This window comes from Equus caballus, chromosome 5 (genome assembly GCF_041296265.1).
Source record: "Equus caballus isolate H_3958 breed thoroughbred chromosome 5, TB-T2T, whole genome shotgun sequence".
Lineage (NCBI taxonomy): Eukaryota > Metazoa > Chordata > Mammalia > Perissodactyla > Equidae > Equus > Equus caballus.
The window spans coordinates 28,132,705-28,150,553 of record NC_091688.1 but is presented as its reverse complement, the minus strand read 5'-3'; the positions used below and the strand labels follow the sequence as shown (position 1 = coordinate 28,150,553).

The 17,849-nt window shown below is 37.2% G+C and overlaps 1 protein-coding gene and 1 long non-coding RNA gene across 2 annotated transcripts in view; one reads left to right on the top strand and one right to left on the bottom strand.

The window, feature by feature from the left end:
• LOC106783161 (apolipoprotein R) overlaps positions 1-7,496 on the top strand; it is a 30,876-nt gene extending 23,380 nt beyond the window's left edge. The window contains exons 2-4 of the mRNA XM_014739608.3: positions 665-835; positions 2,769-2,944; positions 3,534-7,496. Coding sequence (XP_014595094.1) covers positions 665-835; positions 2,769-2,944; positions 3,534-3,671 — 485 coding nt within the window. The 3' untranslated portion in view covers positions 3,672-7,496. The remainder of the gene's footprint in view (positions 1-664; positions 836-2,768; positions 2,945-3,533) is intronic.
• A 3,736-nt stretch (positions 7,497-11,232) lies between these two features.
• The window catches only part of LOC102149775 (uncharacterized), a 68,898-nt gene continuing 62,281 nt past the window's right edge, over positions 11,233-17,849 (bottom strand). The window contains exon 2 of the long non-coding RNA XR_011438585.1: positions 11,233-11,716. This is a non-coding gene — a long non-coding RNA (uncharacterized lncRNA). The remainder of the gene's footprint in view (positions 11,717-17,849) is intronic.

The following is a 17,849-nucleotide window of genomic DNA, read 5'->3' as shown; positions in this document are numbered from 1 at the left end:
AAATACTTCTCCAAATATTATTCTTAAAAATGTTTTAGTTCCTGACCTTTTAATGTCTTTGATTTGGATGAGAGTGTTAAGAGTTTTCTAATTGGTTCTGAGCTACATAATTCATCAGTTATGGGGTGTTACTGGACTTTGCAAGTAACAAGAAGAGTATTGTTCTTCAGCCAAATCTTTGATTTTATGGCCTTTAAATATCCACTGGTGCCACATAAAGTAAGTATTCAATGATTGTTACAGAAAGCAGAAAATAGCAATATTCCAGAAAGTAGCAGCAAACTTTGAACTGATACAAACCTGAGTTTAATCCCTAAGCTTGATTCATGTTACTGGCACTTGCTAGCTGTGACCTTATGTAGAATATTTGACCCCTGTAAGTTTGTGTTTTCTTCTCTCTAGAATGAGTATGATGTTCATACTGCCAGAGAGTTAGTGTGAGGATTAAATGGCGTAACATATATAAAATGATTAACACAGCGTCTAGCAAATGGTCAAGAACTCAATAAATCATTCCTAGTTATTTTGTAAGGAAATGAAATATACCTCAGCAGAATAATTAAACGACTTATTTCTCTAAAATGGAAACAGTCCCACACTCTGAATTGTGCATTACATTAAAAGCCAACTCATTCTCTTCCACCCTTCTCTTTCACCCTTCAAGATTGCAGAATGCCTCCCATCATAGCCCATGGATCCCGTAAAGATGTGAGTCTATTTTTTTCCTTTACTACTGTGGTGCAGTATGAATGTGATGAAGGATATGTTCTGGTTGGAGAAGCTAAAATCACCTGCAAAAATTCACGCTGGTCGTCTCCAGCCCCTCAGTGTAAAGGTAACTGCAGTTTTACTGATGCCCCTTGCTAAGAAAGTAGAACCTCCATGAAAGTGCTGACAGCTGGGTCTCCTCCCTCCCAGCCAAAGGCAGCACTTAGAAATGTGTGCTTTGTTTATTTATTCATTTCATGTAGTTAATACATACATATGGTACAATATTTTAAAAGTCTGAACCATCACCCAGATTAGCACTCTTGAAGTAACCACTTTTACAAATGTGTGTGTTTTGGGAGGTAATCTAGAGGGCCATTTTTTGCTTTGTTTTAATTTAAATATAATATACTACAGAACTGTGTACCAATCTTAGGTGTACAAGTCAACAACGATCACAAAGTGAAACCATCCATGAAATTATCACTCAGGTCAAGAAGTATTACCACTGCCAGCACTCCACAAGTGTTCCACGTGTCCTCTGCCAGTCACTCCTGACTCTCCTCCTTGAAGGAGGTCACTAGTCTAACTCCATGGATTTAGTTTTGCCAACTTTTTAACTTTGTGTAAAGGAAATCATGCATGTACTCTTTTGCACCTGGCTTCTTTCCTCAACATTATGTTTTGGAAAATCATCTGTCTTCTTTTATGTAGAAAGAGTTTATTTATTTTCATTGCTTTATAATATTCCTTTGGATGAATATACCATAGTTTACATATCTTATAGAAGTTTGAGCTTTTCATGTTTTAGGCTACTATGAATAACGTTCTTATGAACATTCTTTCGCATGTCTCTTGGTACAAATATGTAAACATTTCTGTAAGGAATAAACTTAGGAGTAGAGTTGCTGTTCCATAGAGCATACACATGCTCATCTTTAGTAGATGATGCCAAATTTTGTTCAAAAGTGGTGGTAACAATTTAGATTTGCACCAGTAATGTATGAATGTTCTAGTCTTGATAAACAGAAGTTCTAAATTTCAATTTAGTTCAATTTATCAACCTTTTCCTTCATTTTGGAGGCTTTTGTGTCCTATTGAAGAAATATTTGCCTACATTTCACAAAAATATTCTCCTATGTTATCTCTAAGAGCTTTATTATTTTACCTTTCACATTGATATCTCCAATCCACTTGGAATTCTTATATGTTTATGGTGGATAGTAGGGGTCAAACTTTGTTTTTCCCCAACGGATATTCAATGAACCATGTACCACTTATTAAACGGACCATAGTTTCCACACTGCTGTGCAGTGCTCCCCTCATCATAATTCAAGTGTTCGTGTACGTATGGTTCTGTTTCTGCACTTACAGATAAAAATTTTTAATTTGAGAGAATCAGTGAGGATTTAGAAAATTTTAGTGAATATCTGCTTAAGTTTGAATGAAGACTCTTATGGATAAATTCCAAACTCCTTGAAGCAACTGATACCTCTGTTGGAGCCTCAGACATGCCACCACTCTCTTATAATGAAGTTGACCTGGTAGATTTCTAGTTGACCACCAAGATTAGGTGTGCCTTTTTATCACACTGATAATAGCAACTCAAGGGGCTAATTTCCCACCATTAAGTCCATTTAACACAGGAAGGTAGTAAGGGTATGAGAGTAAAAATTACATACTTAGGATCATGAAAATAATGAGGTTTTGAGATATAGTAGTTTCGAAAACTCAGATTCTAGGACCTGAATACCTAGGTTCATATCATAATCATGCCACCTGAAGGCTATGCAACCTTAGAAAAGTCATACAAATTATCCATACCTAATTTTTCTCTCTAGAAAAATGGACAGCATAATAGTGTTTTATTGTAGTATATACAATAACATTATTATTATTAATTTTATTGGTATAATCATACAATCAGTGGACATAAAGAACAACACTCAGCATGCAGGTATAGTTTATTATCAGTGTTTCTTGCCCCTTCAGTATTCTTCACTATTGTAAGATCTTATTCTGAGAATCACAGGATGATCAAAATTGTGTTTCCATTACAGCTCTGTGCCGGAAACCAGAGATAGAAAATGGAAATCTGTCTGTGGACAAGGATCAGTATGTTGAGCCTGAAAATGTCGCTGTCCAGTGTGACTCTGGTTATGTTGTGGTTGGTTCTCAAAGTATCACCTGCTCAGCGAAGGGCACCTGGTACCCAGAGGTGCCCAAGTGTGAGTGGGTAAGTGGCATGCGTTTCAGGGTGTTCTATCACATTCTAAAAGTGGTAGCCTGCTCCAGAGCACTGTCAGCCAACATTGACGAGACCTGACTTTTGTCAGGACTCATTTCTGAGTTGTTTCAATGACTTTTGGAATCAGCAACTTTCCCCTCACAGCACTTTGTGAGCTTGTTAAGGCAAGTTCTTATTCTCTCACTTTATAGCAAGAAGGACCAAGCCACTGGGTAGGAGAGTTCTATAGATCCAGGTGACCTGGCCCCCAGCTCTGTATTTTCTACAATTAATGCTATGCTTTTGCATAGCCATCAGAATGATCCCTCCAATTGTCTCTGAAGAGGCCCCCTGGGGTCTCTGCAGCACTGTTCTCTCCCTGCTTTGACAGTTATTCATTGCTGCCTGAGAGCAGCATGGGTCTGGGCCCCAGGGTGAACACCTTGCTGAAACACGAAATATGTTTTGATTTCTTCCATCGGTCCTGAGGAGGGTCTTGATACTCCAATTTTGCTGTCAGGGAGGCATCCTGAAGGAATCTCATGCCTTCACAGTTTGGAGAGAAGCCTCTCAAAATCCATCTTTTTATCTCTTTTAGGAAGTCCCTCGGGGCTGTCAGCAAGCGCTAACAGGCAGTAAACTCATGCAGTGCCTCTCAAGGCCAGAAGATGTGAAAATGGCCCTGGAGTTCTATAAGCTATCTCTGGAGATTCAACAGATGGAGCAAGAGACTTGAAGAGGAACCCCAGTTAGAAATCAATACATCTATTTTTCTCTTCCTTCTTTTCCCCCAAAATAGCGAATTAGGTACATTTCTCTTATTAGCAACTTTACTGTTCCTTAAATACTATTATTTACTGAAAAAAATTATGTTTTAGGTGAATCTGTTGATATTCATAGTGCTACTGATAATGTAGAATTATTGATGAGTTACATCTTAGCTCAGCTTAAGCTTCTGCTTTCCAGGGTTTGGTGGAATGGCAAATATAAATAACCACCAGTCAAAAATCCAGTGTCTTTGTTTCCACTTTGATTCCTGTGTAATGAAAACTTAGAGCCCTATATAAATCACTTCCTAATGTTTCTCTGATTAACTTTCTGTTTTACTGTATCAGAAGGTATATGTGGTCCTGGAAAATGCATAGTTGTGCCTTGTCTGAAGTGTCTTTGCCCTTTATTTTCACCTCCTTCAGTGCCCGGGTCAAACATCACATCTTCCTCCAAGTCTTCTCCTTTCTCTCTCTATTTGATCACCAGTGTTTCTCTAGAACAACTTCTCACTTCCTCTTTCTCTTTAAGGTACATTTGACTTTGCTTGACATCTCTTCCACCCAATAATAACCAGCCTGAAAGTCTTTGAAAGCCTGATCTGTGTATAACCCGGGTATTCCTCCTGAACATGCAAAGTCTTCCAATTCAATCTGATCACTCTTTTCTTTAATATTTCAATTGAAACGGCTTTAGTGTCTCTCTTAGATCAGATTCCTCAGAAGCAGACCCTGAGAAAAAGATTCACATGCAAGTAATTTATTAAGGAAGTGTTCCAAGGAGAAATGGGAAAAGGAGTAGGGTGAGCATGACAGGACAGGGAAGGAACCTAGCGGGGCCATCAAGCAAAGTCCTACGGAGGGTGGCATAGCTTTGTCCTAAGAGGGAAGTCTGGATTATGAATTTGTTTAAATTTCGCCCCAATTCCAGGTAAAGGAACTGGTCTTTCCTTCTGCTGTACCAACAATTATTGGTGAGGGGCCACTCTGGGGGCACACGAGCCCTCAGGGCATCCAGTTATCTGTGTGTGGGGGCAAAGCTGTCTAGAAGCTGGAGGGGAGTCGTCCCAAGAGATTAGAAGATATGACCATGAGAAAACAAAGCACACATAAGCCTGCAGAGGGCTGCACAGAAACGGCAAAAGGATCTGAGGGGGCTGGGCAGAGCTCCTCAGGGCTTATCTGACGCAAGACTGGATTTTCACATCGAATGTTATGTAACTGTGATCTTAAAAGACCATTGCCTTTCCCTGCCACCAGGAACATCTTCTAGCTGACTTTCTCTGCAAGACACTACCAGCCTCTAGGCTTTTCTGGTCTGACACTTTCCCTTCTCAAATCTCCCCTTGTCACACTTCACCCATTCTTGCCCCTACTGCCCCTCAACCATTTCCCTTCACTTTATTAGGGAAAGCATTTTAGCTCCCTGTCTTTCTCTAGTCTCGGGGCTTTTATGTCCAAAAATTCATGAATGTACTTAGATAAATAAAGGGCCATCCATTCCAGGTGTGGGCACCAAGCTATAGAGAAGATTCAGGAGAATCTCTGAAATATGAGTCTTTCCGTATTTCCTTCCCTGTGGTCTCTATGGGGCACAGTGTGCAGACATTTTCGCACTTAAGTGAATCATGTCATGATCTTTTTATTTGTTAATTCTAAATTAATTACACATAATTATAATTATGGAAGTAATGTATGCATATGAAAACAAGAATTCAAACCTTACAAAGGGATTTATAAAAACTAAAAACAAAATTATCGTCTCTGCCTCAGTCCTACTCTAACTTGAGTTTTCCTGCTAATGACCTTAATCACTCTAAAGAGGATGCACACAATATATCATTTGACATTTTATTTCTAAACCATATGTTTTGATTTCTTGCTACAAATAATCAGTCTAGCTCCTACTTTCCTCCTCCACTCTCCCTCAGTCAGTTTTATATTCTTTTATTAATTACCTATCTTTATGGCTTTAAATAATGTACTTAACTTCTTTTACTTACACAACTTTATTTTTAATAACTTACTATTTTATTAAAGTAATACAAGTAGATAATTAAGAAGTCATACAATCCCAAAAGATTTATAGTGAAAATTCTGGTATTCTGACCCACTCAATCCCACCCTTTAGTCTTATTCCCCCAAAATAACCACTTTCAACTCCTTTAGCTCTTTCTTATCAGTTTTATCTATATATTTCCAAATAATATTTTCATGCCATTTATGTTTATTTACTATTTTTAATTATATACTGACCTGCTTTAAGAGAGAATAAGAGTTTAGGTCCTTTACAGCATCATGTTTCCTCATAGTGTTGTTATATCCTGCTCCTTGTTAAATTAGTATTCAACATTCACATTATTATGATATGCAAATCTTGATCTTTGCTAAGCCAAGGTAAGCCAAGCAATATCTATGAACACGTTTCCTTATAAGACAACTCTTTAACTTTTATGGCATTAATAACTTCTCTTGTTTTTTGGTTTAGTTTTCTATGTTCCTCTTGCTGATTCTTGCTACATGCTCCAAAGATCTATCATAAACTAGCAATATATTTCCTAATGCTCAGACACGTCACATCCTGTTTCAACTCCACACACTTCCCCACCACCACTCCGGCAGACTTCTTTCCCAGGCCCTCTGTTCACTGGTTCTGAAATGAACTGTTTACTTTTAAATCTTAGGTCTTCCCTTCGCTGTTCTTTTTATTACTTTGATTCCAAATCTTCATGAGTTTTGGTTTATTTCCTCATTTCTGCTGGAACAGATCCTTCAGAAGGTGCCTAAGACAGGGTGCCTGGGAAGTAAATTTTTGAGCCTTTACATGTCTCAAAATATATTTTTTGGCTACCCTTACAGTTAATTGATAGACTGCTCATATGTAGAAGTCTGGACTCTCAAAATTTTGAAGCCATTCCTTCATTGCCATGTGCTTTCCAGTGCTGCTATGGAATAATGCACAATATTCCAATCATCGATACAAAGTTATTGATCTGTTTTTTTCTCTCTTTCTCTCTGGGAGATTTTAGTATCTTGTCTTTATCCTTGCCGCCTTGCTGTAGGATGTTTTTCATGCATTGACCTGGGTACTTGCTGGGACTTTTTATCTGGAAATGCATGTGTTTCAGATCAGGGAAAATTTTTAGAATTTTTTTTCTGTTATTTTCTGTTTTTGTTTTGTTTTGTCATATTTGTTTTGTTTTCCCTAGGAACTCTCTTTAGTAAGATATTGTTTTAACCTCTCTTTTCTGTCCTACTTACCATATCTTGTTCTTTGTGTTTTGCTTTTTAGGAGATTTTCTTGACTTTGTATTTTAAGATTTTTATTGAAGTTTAAAATGCATTCATCATATTTTAATTTCCAATAGCTTGTTCTTGTTCTCTATATGTTCCTTTTAAGTAGTATCCTGTTCTTTCTTCATTGATGCAATATCATTTTTTCTGTCTCTGAAAATATTAATTATAGGGTGGGGTTTGGGAAACATTCCTTGGTCTCTGCTCATATGAAGGAATGGGACCCTAAGATATTGATTGACATATCTATACGTATGAGCAAGGTTTCTCTAATGGTGAACTTCTTTGTGGAGTGATGGGGATCAACACAGTTAACTATTTTTATGTTTGTTTTATTTTTAAATGGGACATATATCTCCAAGTCTTTTCTCTGAGGGTGCTCGATGCCTCCTGAGAAGATTTCTGGAATCCCCTCCCTATTGATCTATCAACCTTAGTATTTATCTTGAGTTTCTACTACTTATATGGACTATGTAAAATGAATAAATGAGTGCTTCTAAGTTTATGTTCTACTTCACTGCCCTTTCCAGCTGTCAACCTCTATCTACATACTATTATTTTTATATTACATCATTTATAGTACTTTGATTCTATTCAGTATCTTTGACCACTACCCACTGAAGGAAGAACTAACCTTTGCTGTATACTACACTTACCATTTCATTTGTGGGCTTGGTTCACAATGTGTTCAATAATCATTCATAAAAGGAATTTGAAGTTCCATGAGCTAAAACTTTGTACGAAAGATCAATTTTTAAAACTCTCTGCTGAATGTAATTCCTTCTATGATGCCACAAACCAAAAACAAGTGATCTGTTCCTTTTCTGCATTTAATGGAGATCCCAGGGCCATGAGAAAGGCTAGGAATAGCCAAGATAATCTTGAAACAGAACAAAGCTGGAGGACTAATCCTCCTAGGTTTCAAGACTGATTACAAATCTACATTAATTAAGACAGAGTGGTATTGGTATAATTAGTATGAAGCTGACTATGCAGCTGAATATAGAATCCAGAATATATATAATTTATATTTAGCTTAATTGTGACAAATTTGACTCTTCAATGTAAAGAAAGGATATTTTTTGCGATATATATATGCCCCAGGTCAATCATAGAGCTACATGGAAAAAGTATATCTTGACCCTTAATTTACATCTACCCAAAAGAAATCCAAAGTGGATTATAGACCTATATGTGAAAGACAAAAGAAATAAATAACACACATAGGGGAATATGTTCATGATCTTGAAGTAGGCAAATATTTCTTATATACAACAACATAAAAAGCATTGTGAAGAAACTTATAGATTGTTTAATATTAAAATAAGGACTCTGTTCATTTAAAGACATCATTAAGATTATCCATTGAAGATTTACAAATGGTCAATAAGCACATGAAAAGATTCTCAACATCATTAGTCATTAGGGTAGCACAAATCAAAACCACAATGGCATACCACTTCCCAAACACTAGGATGACTATATATTTTTTAAAAAATTGAAAATAACTTGGGGCTGGCCCCGTGGCCGAGTGGTTAAGTTCGCGCGCTCTGCTGCAGGCGGCCCAGTGTTTCGTTGGTTTGAATCCTGGGCGCGGACATGGCACTGCTCATCAAGCCACGCTGAGGCAGCGTCCCACATGCCACAGCTAGAAGGACCCACAACGAAGAATATATAACTATGTACTGGGGGGCTTTGGGGAGAAAAAGGAAAAAAATTAAAAAAAAATCTAAAAAAATAAATAAATAAAATAAATGTAATTTGTTAAAAAAAAATTGAAAATAACCAATGTTGGGGAGGATGTGGAAAAATTGGAACATTCATACATTGCTGGTAGGAATGCAAAATGCTGTAGCTGCTGTGAAAAATTAGAGTTACCATATGATACAGCAGTTCACTCCTAGCTGTACACCTGAGAGAATTGAAAACACACCTTCATACAAACACATGCATGTGAATGTTCACAGTGGCATTATTCATAATAGCCAAAAAGTAGAAACAACCCAATGATCAATGGATAAACAAAATGTGGTGTATCCATACAATGGAATATTATTCAGCCATAAAGAGGGATGAAGTACTGATACATGCTACAACATGAATGAACCTCGAAAACATTGTGCTAAGTGACAGAAGCCAGAGACAAAAGACCACATACTATAGGATCTAATTTATATGAAATGTCCAGAATAGGCAAATCTATAGAGACGGAAAATAAATTAGCAGTTTCCAGGGAATAGAGGGAGAGAAGGAATGAAGAGTGATGCTAAAGGGTATAGGGTTTCTTTTGGGGATGACAAAAAGGTTCTGGAATTAGATAGTGGTGATGATTGCACAACTTTATGAATTGTACACTGTAAAATGGTGAACTCTGTGGTACATCAATTATCTCTCAAAAAAAAGTCACTGAATTAGGCTGAATTTTGTCCCCCACAAATTTCTATGTTCAAGTAACTATATTTGGAGATAAGGTCTTTAAAAAGGTGATTAAGTTAAAATGAGGCCTTTAGGGTGAGCCCTAATCCAATTTGACGGGTGTCCTTATAGGAAGAGGAAATTTGGACACAAAGAGAGAGCAGTATCAGACACATGCGTGTGCAGAGGGATGGCCATGCAAAGACACAGTGAGAAGAGAGCCATCTGAAAGCCAAGGAGAGACCTGGAATGGATTCTCCCTCCCAGCCCTCATAAGAAACTAAACCTGCTGACACTTTGATCTCAGACTTCCAGTCCCCAAAACTGTGAAAAAATAAATCTCTGTTGTTTAAGCTACCCAATCTGTGATATTTTGTTATGGCAGCCTTACTACACTAATATAGACACCATTAAGGGAGTGAAATGGCAAGCTGAGAAGTGATATTTGCAATATCTATGTAAGGACTCATATCTAAAATACATAAAGAACTCTTACAAATAAATAAGAAAAATATAATCAACCCACCAAACAAATGGACAAAAGACCTGAAGAGCCTTCACAAAAAAAGGATATCCAACTGGCCTATAGACATATGAAAAGATGATCAACTTCATTAGTCATCAGGGAAATTAAAATTAAAACCACAGTGCATGGTTGGACCACAACATGGATGGACCCTGAAGGCATTATGTTAAGTGCAATGAATCAGACAGAGAAAGATAAACACGATATGATCTCTCTTACATGGGGAATCTAAAAATACATGTGTGTGTGTATATATATATATATAAAACTAAGCTCATAGATACAGAGAACAGATTAGTGGTTGCCAGAGGGAGAGGGTGGGAAAGGTGTTTTTGCTTTTCTTGTAGTTTAAATAAATTGAATAAATTAAAAATAAATAAAATAAAATAAAACAATTTTTAAAATTCCTTTAATATGAAAGTGTATGCTATATTTCATCTAAATTGATGAAATGTTTTCCTTATAAATATGTATGCGTACAGCAAAAGAATAATATTTCAGTGTACTATATTGCACAAAAATTCCAGAAGACAAGTTAGCTCTTTCTAGAAATGCATTTGCCCATTCAACTATGAATTTTAAGTATAACAGAACGTTGCGGAAGTGAAGCAGCAGCAGCTGAATTTTGTTTCTGAGAGGGGAAAGTTGGAAAGAAAAACTTGATCGGATATTTTAAGTGGTTGTTGATTTTCCTGAAAGTTAAAGTGGGTCAAGGAAACACACAGACCGTTCACAAATACACAAGGGATCAGGCTGTCTCTTTCATAAGAAATTTCAAGTATAGATATAGTCCTTATGTACTGAGGAGGTAAATTGGTCTTGTACTAGCAGCAATAAAAGAGGAACTATAATAGAAACAAACAGTGCAATTTCACTACATACCCAGAAGAACTGCTAAAATGATAAAATACCGAGTGTTAGTAAGAAGGTATTGCAACCGTAACTCTGCAAAACTGCTGGTGAAAGTGTCCATTCATCCAACTGCCTTGGAAAATTCTTTGGCAGTAACTACTAAGGCTGAGCGTATGCATACTCTATGATCTAACCATTCCACCCCAAGGTGTTACCCTTCGGAAATGTATCCATCTGTTCAACAATAGACATGTGTTAGAATGTTTGTAGCAGCCCTATCTGCATTAGCGCAAAACTGGAAACTGCCAAAATGCTCATATGCAGTAGGGGGGATAAATTAACTGTGGTATATCACACGATGAAATATACCACAACAATGGTATGAATGTTTGTATGGATAATGCAAAACATAAAATGTTTAGTGAAAGATGCCAGACACAGAATAGTACGTACAGCTTTATTTCATTTATGTAACGTACAAAAACAGGCTAAAGGAATCCATAGTGTTCAAAGTCAGAAGAGCAACCTCTTTGGGGAAGGGGGCATGAGGAGGGCTATGCAGGTTCTGGTAATATTTTGTTTCTTCATCTGGGTGATGTTACATGGGTGTGATTCAGTGTGTGAAAAGTCAACTAGCTCTATATTTAAGATTCTTCACTTTTTTGGATGTATAATATATTTCAATAAAAACTAAATAAAGGGCCGGCCCGGTGGCGCAGCAGTTAAAGTTTGCATGTTCAACTTCGGTAGCCTGGGATTCGCCGGTTCAGATCCCAGGTGCGGACATGGTACCACTTGGCACGCCATGCTGTTTTAGGTGTCCCACATATAAAGTAGAAGAAGATGGACAGGATGTGAGCTCAGGGCCCGTCTTCCTCAGCAAAAAGAGGAGGATTGGCAGCAGATGTTAGCTCAAGGCTAATGTTCCTCAAAAAAAAAAAAGAAAGAAAAACTAAATAAATTGGAAAGAGAGTGGCTCTTCCATACCCTAGTGATCCGGAGGTTAACGGCAGATTTTCCCAGTTACTTGGAATATTCTTACCAATAATCAGATCAGGAGAAATTTCTATTTTTCTCACAATAGAATTCACCTTTTCAACGTTTTTATTGGCTGCCACTTTTCACCCTTTTACAGCTACACCTGATATCCCCAAGGTTACTATGTTATCAGTTTTGTGGGATGCTGTGAATAGGTCCCAGCATCCGGAAGTTTCATCTGTGCTGTTTTGGCTCCCTCTACTGGCTCATGATTTTCACCAGTGCGCTAAAAAATAGCCAGGGTATTAGATTTTGTCCCTGTTGTTCTCCAGATTGTTCCACTAGACCAAATCCTGGGGAGTTAAGGGTGCAGCTTTTATGGCCCACTGGTAAGTTCTACCTCCCATTATATATCTCAGGGCTTTAGGTATCTCAAACTATGGACGGTAAGAAAGCCTGGACTTCACAAACATCATACCTCTCCCCTTCATTATCCCAGCTTTTTCCTCACAGAGACATAGACATAACAGGTATGAGACTTTGCATCAACCCCACTGTTATCACTCATCTACTCAACAATAGTATTTACAGTATAGATAAATGTCAAGAGGAAGCTCAGATTGATGAGAAGATCCAATGCTTGGGTAAATCGAATCATTTGCTTATGTAAAAGATACAGAAATACTAAAGGAAGTCATCAAGGTCTGGACACAGGGCAGAGAGATCAGTCACATTTTCCAGATTAGGTAGAAGTCAAGTGTCCAAACTTGCCTTATACCATTGGAGAAGTTCTACGCACTGGCTACTTTTGATATATACTGAGCCTGCATTTGGGCCAGGTGTACCTCATCAATAGACAAAATGGCTACAGGTATAAAGACTCATCCTGCCTAGCTAACACAGCCAACCCCTAATTCATTCCTGAGCCAGAACAAGGGTTAATTACTCAGACATGTCTTGAAATCAAACTAATAGGTCATTAAGGCCTATTCTACAATTACTCTCTCCACCTGAGTCATTGCATTTCTCTTAAATAGTATCATTCTCTCTGAGACTGAGGATCACAGTTTTCTTCACCTCTTCCTTTTCCCTTGCACTCTCCATCTAATCAATCATGTAATTCAGTTGCTTCTAAATTTGAAAAGTTTTTGAGAGAATGGAAAAAATATTTGTTTGAATTATGAGAATTTGTCTATAATATGGATCTATCTTTTATTTGTTACTCCAATTCCAACAGTTCTTTGATCTCAAATGGATCTCCAGTTTTTTACTGTTTTACTTACCGTCATTCTCCGCCTCCTTTTTGACTTAGCAAGGTTGGAAGTCTTTTCAAACAAGTATGTTCAAGAAAGAGTAAAGAGGGGCCAGCCTGGTGGTGTAGTGGTTGGGTTCACATGCTCTGCTTCGGTGGCCAGGGATTTGTGGGTTCAGATCCTGGGCGTGGACCCACACATTGCTCGTCAAGCCAGGCTTGGCTGAGTCCCACATACAAAATAAAGGAAGATTGGCACAGATGTTACGTGGTCATTCCTCTGCTCAAAGTCTTCATTAGTTTCCCCTCACAGACTAAATTCCAAAGTCCTTATCAGGGCCTGCAAAGCCCTACGTGATCTAATCTCTGCTTATCACTCCAACATCATCTACCATTCTTGGCACTGCTCACACAGTGCTAGCCATGCTGGGCTTATGTGTTTTTTTCTTCTATGCTCACTCTCTTTCAGCACTTGAAAGATCTTGCTATATTGTCTTCTGATTTATGTTATTTCTCATGAGAAGTTAGCAGTCATTCAAAGTATTCTCTGTATGCAAACAATGTTCTTCTCTAGATGCTTTCAAGATTTTCTTTTTATCTTTGGTTTTCAGTGGTTTAAATATCATGTGCCTAGGAATGATTTTCTTCATATTCATCCTGCTTCAGTCTCACCAAATATCTTGAATCTGGAAATGCACCTCTTTCCTCAAATTTGAGAAATTTTTGATCATTGTTTTTTCAAGCAATTTTTCCAACCCATTTTTCTTTTCTATCTTTATGGGACTCCAATTACATGTATATTTAAATCTTTTGATATTATTCCATAAGGCCCTGAGGTTCTGTTTTTTTATATAAATATTTTTTTCTCTCTCTTCTTAAGATTGGATAATTTCTATTAATTTATCCTCAAGTTTATTGACTCTTTCCTTTGTCGTTTCCATTCTGCTGTTAAGTTTCTCCAGTGATATTTTTATTTCAGAGACTGTATGTTTGAGTTTTAGAATTTCCTTTTGGTGTTTTTTTTTTTTATAGTTCTTATTTTTCTACTGAACTTTCTTATATTTCCATTCATTAATAAGCGTATATTCCTCTGAATCACTGAGCATAGTTATAATAGCTGTTTTAAAATCCCTGTCTGCGAATTCCTACGTTTGGATCATCTTGAGGATAATCTGTTGATTTTCTTTCTCCTTAAGAATGGTTCGGGTGTTATAGTTTCTTCATATGTCGAGTAATTTTGGATTATATCCTGGATATTTTGAGTGGGTTCTGTTGTATTCCGTCAAAACAGAAGGTTTTTGTTTGTTTGTTTAAGCATGCAATAAACTTAGACTCCAACTGAAAATTCTGTCTTAGCTCAAATCTGAGTTCAGTTCTTTTATCCTTAGCTGGGCTGCTTTTAGTCTGTCCCACAAATGAGTGATTCTGAGATGAGCCACAGATCTGGGCAGAGTTTATACATAACATGGGCTCCCTTTCTCTCTGGCTCTTCAATTTCCAGGTACTCCTTCATCTTCCGGTCACTGTTGTTGCCCCAAACTCCATTTCTATTGCTTCAGGCCAGAAAGACTGCTGGTTTTCTACTAAAGTTTTAGTCATCCCACACCACGCCAACTATTAATTTTCTCTCAGATTAACAGTCATAGCAAATGAGAAATTTACTCATTGGTGTTCCTTTCTTCCAAGAGTTATTGCTATTCTAGAACGTATCTGTTTTGGTTCACTCTCTGTTCCCTTCAGGTAGACCTCCCTATATCTTGTCCAGAGTTTATAATTATTATATGTGGGAAGATAGGACCATAGAAACTTACACAGCTATACTGAAAACAGAACTCTCCATACTCTTACTCATGTTCAGTCTTTTTTTAAATTATTTTTTAAAGATTGGCACCTGAGCTAACAACTGTTGCCAACCCTATTTTTTAAAATTCTTCTCCCCAAAGCGGCCCCTGACCCCCCCAGTACATAGTTGTATATTCTAGTTGTGAGTGCCTCTGGTTGTGCCATGTGGTACGCCGCCTCAGCATGGCCTGATGAGTGATGCCATGTCCGTGCCCACGATCCGAACCGGTGAAACCCTGGGCCACTGAAGCAGAGTGTGCGAACTTAACCACTCAGCCACGGGGCCGGCCCCACTGTTCAGTCTTCTAAGCCTGCAGGACATGTTCTCTCTTCAGGGAAAGTTTCTCCTGGATATTTGCATGGTTTACTCCCATACTTAATTCAAATCTTTGCTCAAATGTCAATCATTCAGAAAGGACTTCCTTGACCCTATTACTTAATAGGGCCTACCCCAGCTCACACATTACTGTCTACCACTTTGCTCTGCATTATTTTATTTTCATAGTACTTCTATTTCTGACCTTATGCATCAATTTATATTTTTTTGCTTGTATGTTTCTTCCTCACTAGACTATAAGCTTTATGCGTATGGGAAATTTTGTCTGCTTTGGGAAGTGCTGCATCCTCAGCACCTAGAATAGTGCTTGGCTCATAGTAGGGGCTCAATAAATACTTGTTGAATTGGGAGCTCACGCTAGATGGTTAAAATACATCTACATACAAATATGTTCAACTGATCTTTAATGAAAGAAAAAGCAAATCACTGGAGAAAGGGTAACCTTTTTGACAAATAGTGCTGGAACAACTGGACATCTACAGGCAAAAAAATGAATCTTGATCTAAACCTCACATCTCATATAAAAATTAACTCAAAATGAATCCTGGACTTAAATGCAAAACATAAAATCAAAACACTTCTAGAAAGAAGCACAGGAGAAACTTTATGGGACCTAAGACTTAGATGTAAAGTGTAAAACTATAATACTTTTAGAAACAAAACATAGGAGAAAACCTTGGGACATAGCCCTAGGTGAAGGGTTTTAGACTTGACACCAAAAACACAATTCATAAAAAATCGATAAGTTGAACCTCATTAAAGCTAAAAATTTTTCTCTGCAAAATTCCCCATGAAGAGGATAAAAGATAAGCTATGGTCTGGGAGAAAATATTTTCAAACCGTACATCAAACAAAATACTAATATCTAGAATAAAGAACTCTCCAAAATCAACAGTAACAAAACAATCCAGTTAGAAAATGGGCAAAAATCATGAACAGATATTTTACTGAAGAGAATATACAAATGGTAAATAAGCACATGACAAGATGTTGAACATCATTAACCATTAAGGAAATGCAAATTCAAACTGTGAGATATCACTACACACCTATTAGAATGGCTAAAATAAAAACATAGTGACATCATCAAATGCTGGTAAGGATGTGGAGAAACTGAGTTATTTATACATGCTAGTACTAATGTAAAATGGTACAGCCTGTCTGGAAATCATTTGGTGGTTTCTTAAAAATGTAAATATGCAACTGTCACATGACCTACCAATTGCATTCCTGTTGCTTATCCCAGAGGCATGAAAACTTGTATTCACACAAAAACCTGTACATGAATGTTCATATCACTTTTATTCATACTACTTAAAAATGATAAATAGTCCAGATTTCCCTCAATAGGTGAATGGTTAAACTCACTGTGGTACGTACATACCGTGGAATACTATTCAGCAATTAAAAGGCCTAGACTGTTGACATGTACAAAAACTTGAATGGATATGGAAGCAATTATGCTGAGTGAAAAAAAATCTAATCCCAAAGTTTACATACTGTATAATTCTATGTATAGAACACTTTTGAAGTGTTTTAGAAATGGAAACCACATTAGTGGTTGCCAGGGGTTAGGGATGGGGAGATGGGTAGGACGTAGGTGGGAGTGGTTATAAAAAGGTGACACAAGGGATCCTTGTGGAAATGGAACCGTTCTGTATCTTGACTGTGGTGGTGGATACACAAAACTACACATGTGATAAAACTATACAGAACTGAGTGCACTCACAAGTGTACACACCAGTATAAAAATTTGAATAAGATCAGTGGATTCTGTCAATGTCAGTATTCATTTATTCAGTAAGCTCTTGATTATGTCCTTTCACTGTTTGGAAGAAAGAGCCTTCTGCTTTCTAGATCTTAACCTCATTTTAATACCTTTTTTGTCTCTATCTAGTTATCTATTTTTTGACAGTTATATACATTATTTTAAAAGTACTGGGTTAGAGTGGAAAGCACATGTATGATTCAGATCCTGGCTCAGCCACTTATTGTTTGTAAATTTTTTGGCAAGTGTTACTTAATCTTTTTTGAGAAGAAGATTAAAAACATCATAGGATTGTTGTAAGATTAAATGGAATCATTTATGAAAAGTTCTTGAAACATGGTAGGTGCTTAATAGAAGGAATAATTCAAAATTGTCTTCTAGTGAACGTTTTAAATTCCTCCCTTTTTTCTAACTAATATTCAGTGTTGTCTTGGATTCTCTTTCTAAAGTAAAGCAGATTCATGGTGGATTCATTTGCTTCCTCTTCTCTCCAGAAAGGTTAAAATATAATTGTTCCACCACAAATATTACATCATAATTTACTTGGTTATCTCTGGTAAGAGCTAAGCACTTTCGATTTTGAATTCATATTAGTCTTTGCAGGTGAACTTGGTAAGAAGGTCATTTTCAGGCATTTCCCAGAACTCGTTGTCTTCTTTTAATAAACATCAGCATATCTTCAAGTATTACTTCCCGTGAAAGATAAATTACGCATGTGAACAGTTATCTTTTGCTGCTTTTGTCAGAGACGTGACACAGGACTGGGTGTATCTTTTGGCTGATCAAACGCATTCCAAATATTCTCAAGGTCTTATGGAACTTTCCTCTCCTCCTAATCCACCACTCCCAACCACTCTAATGGCTGCTGCATGCTTTTTCAGTG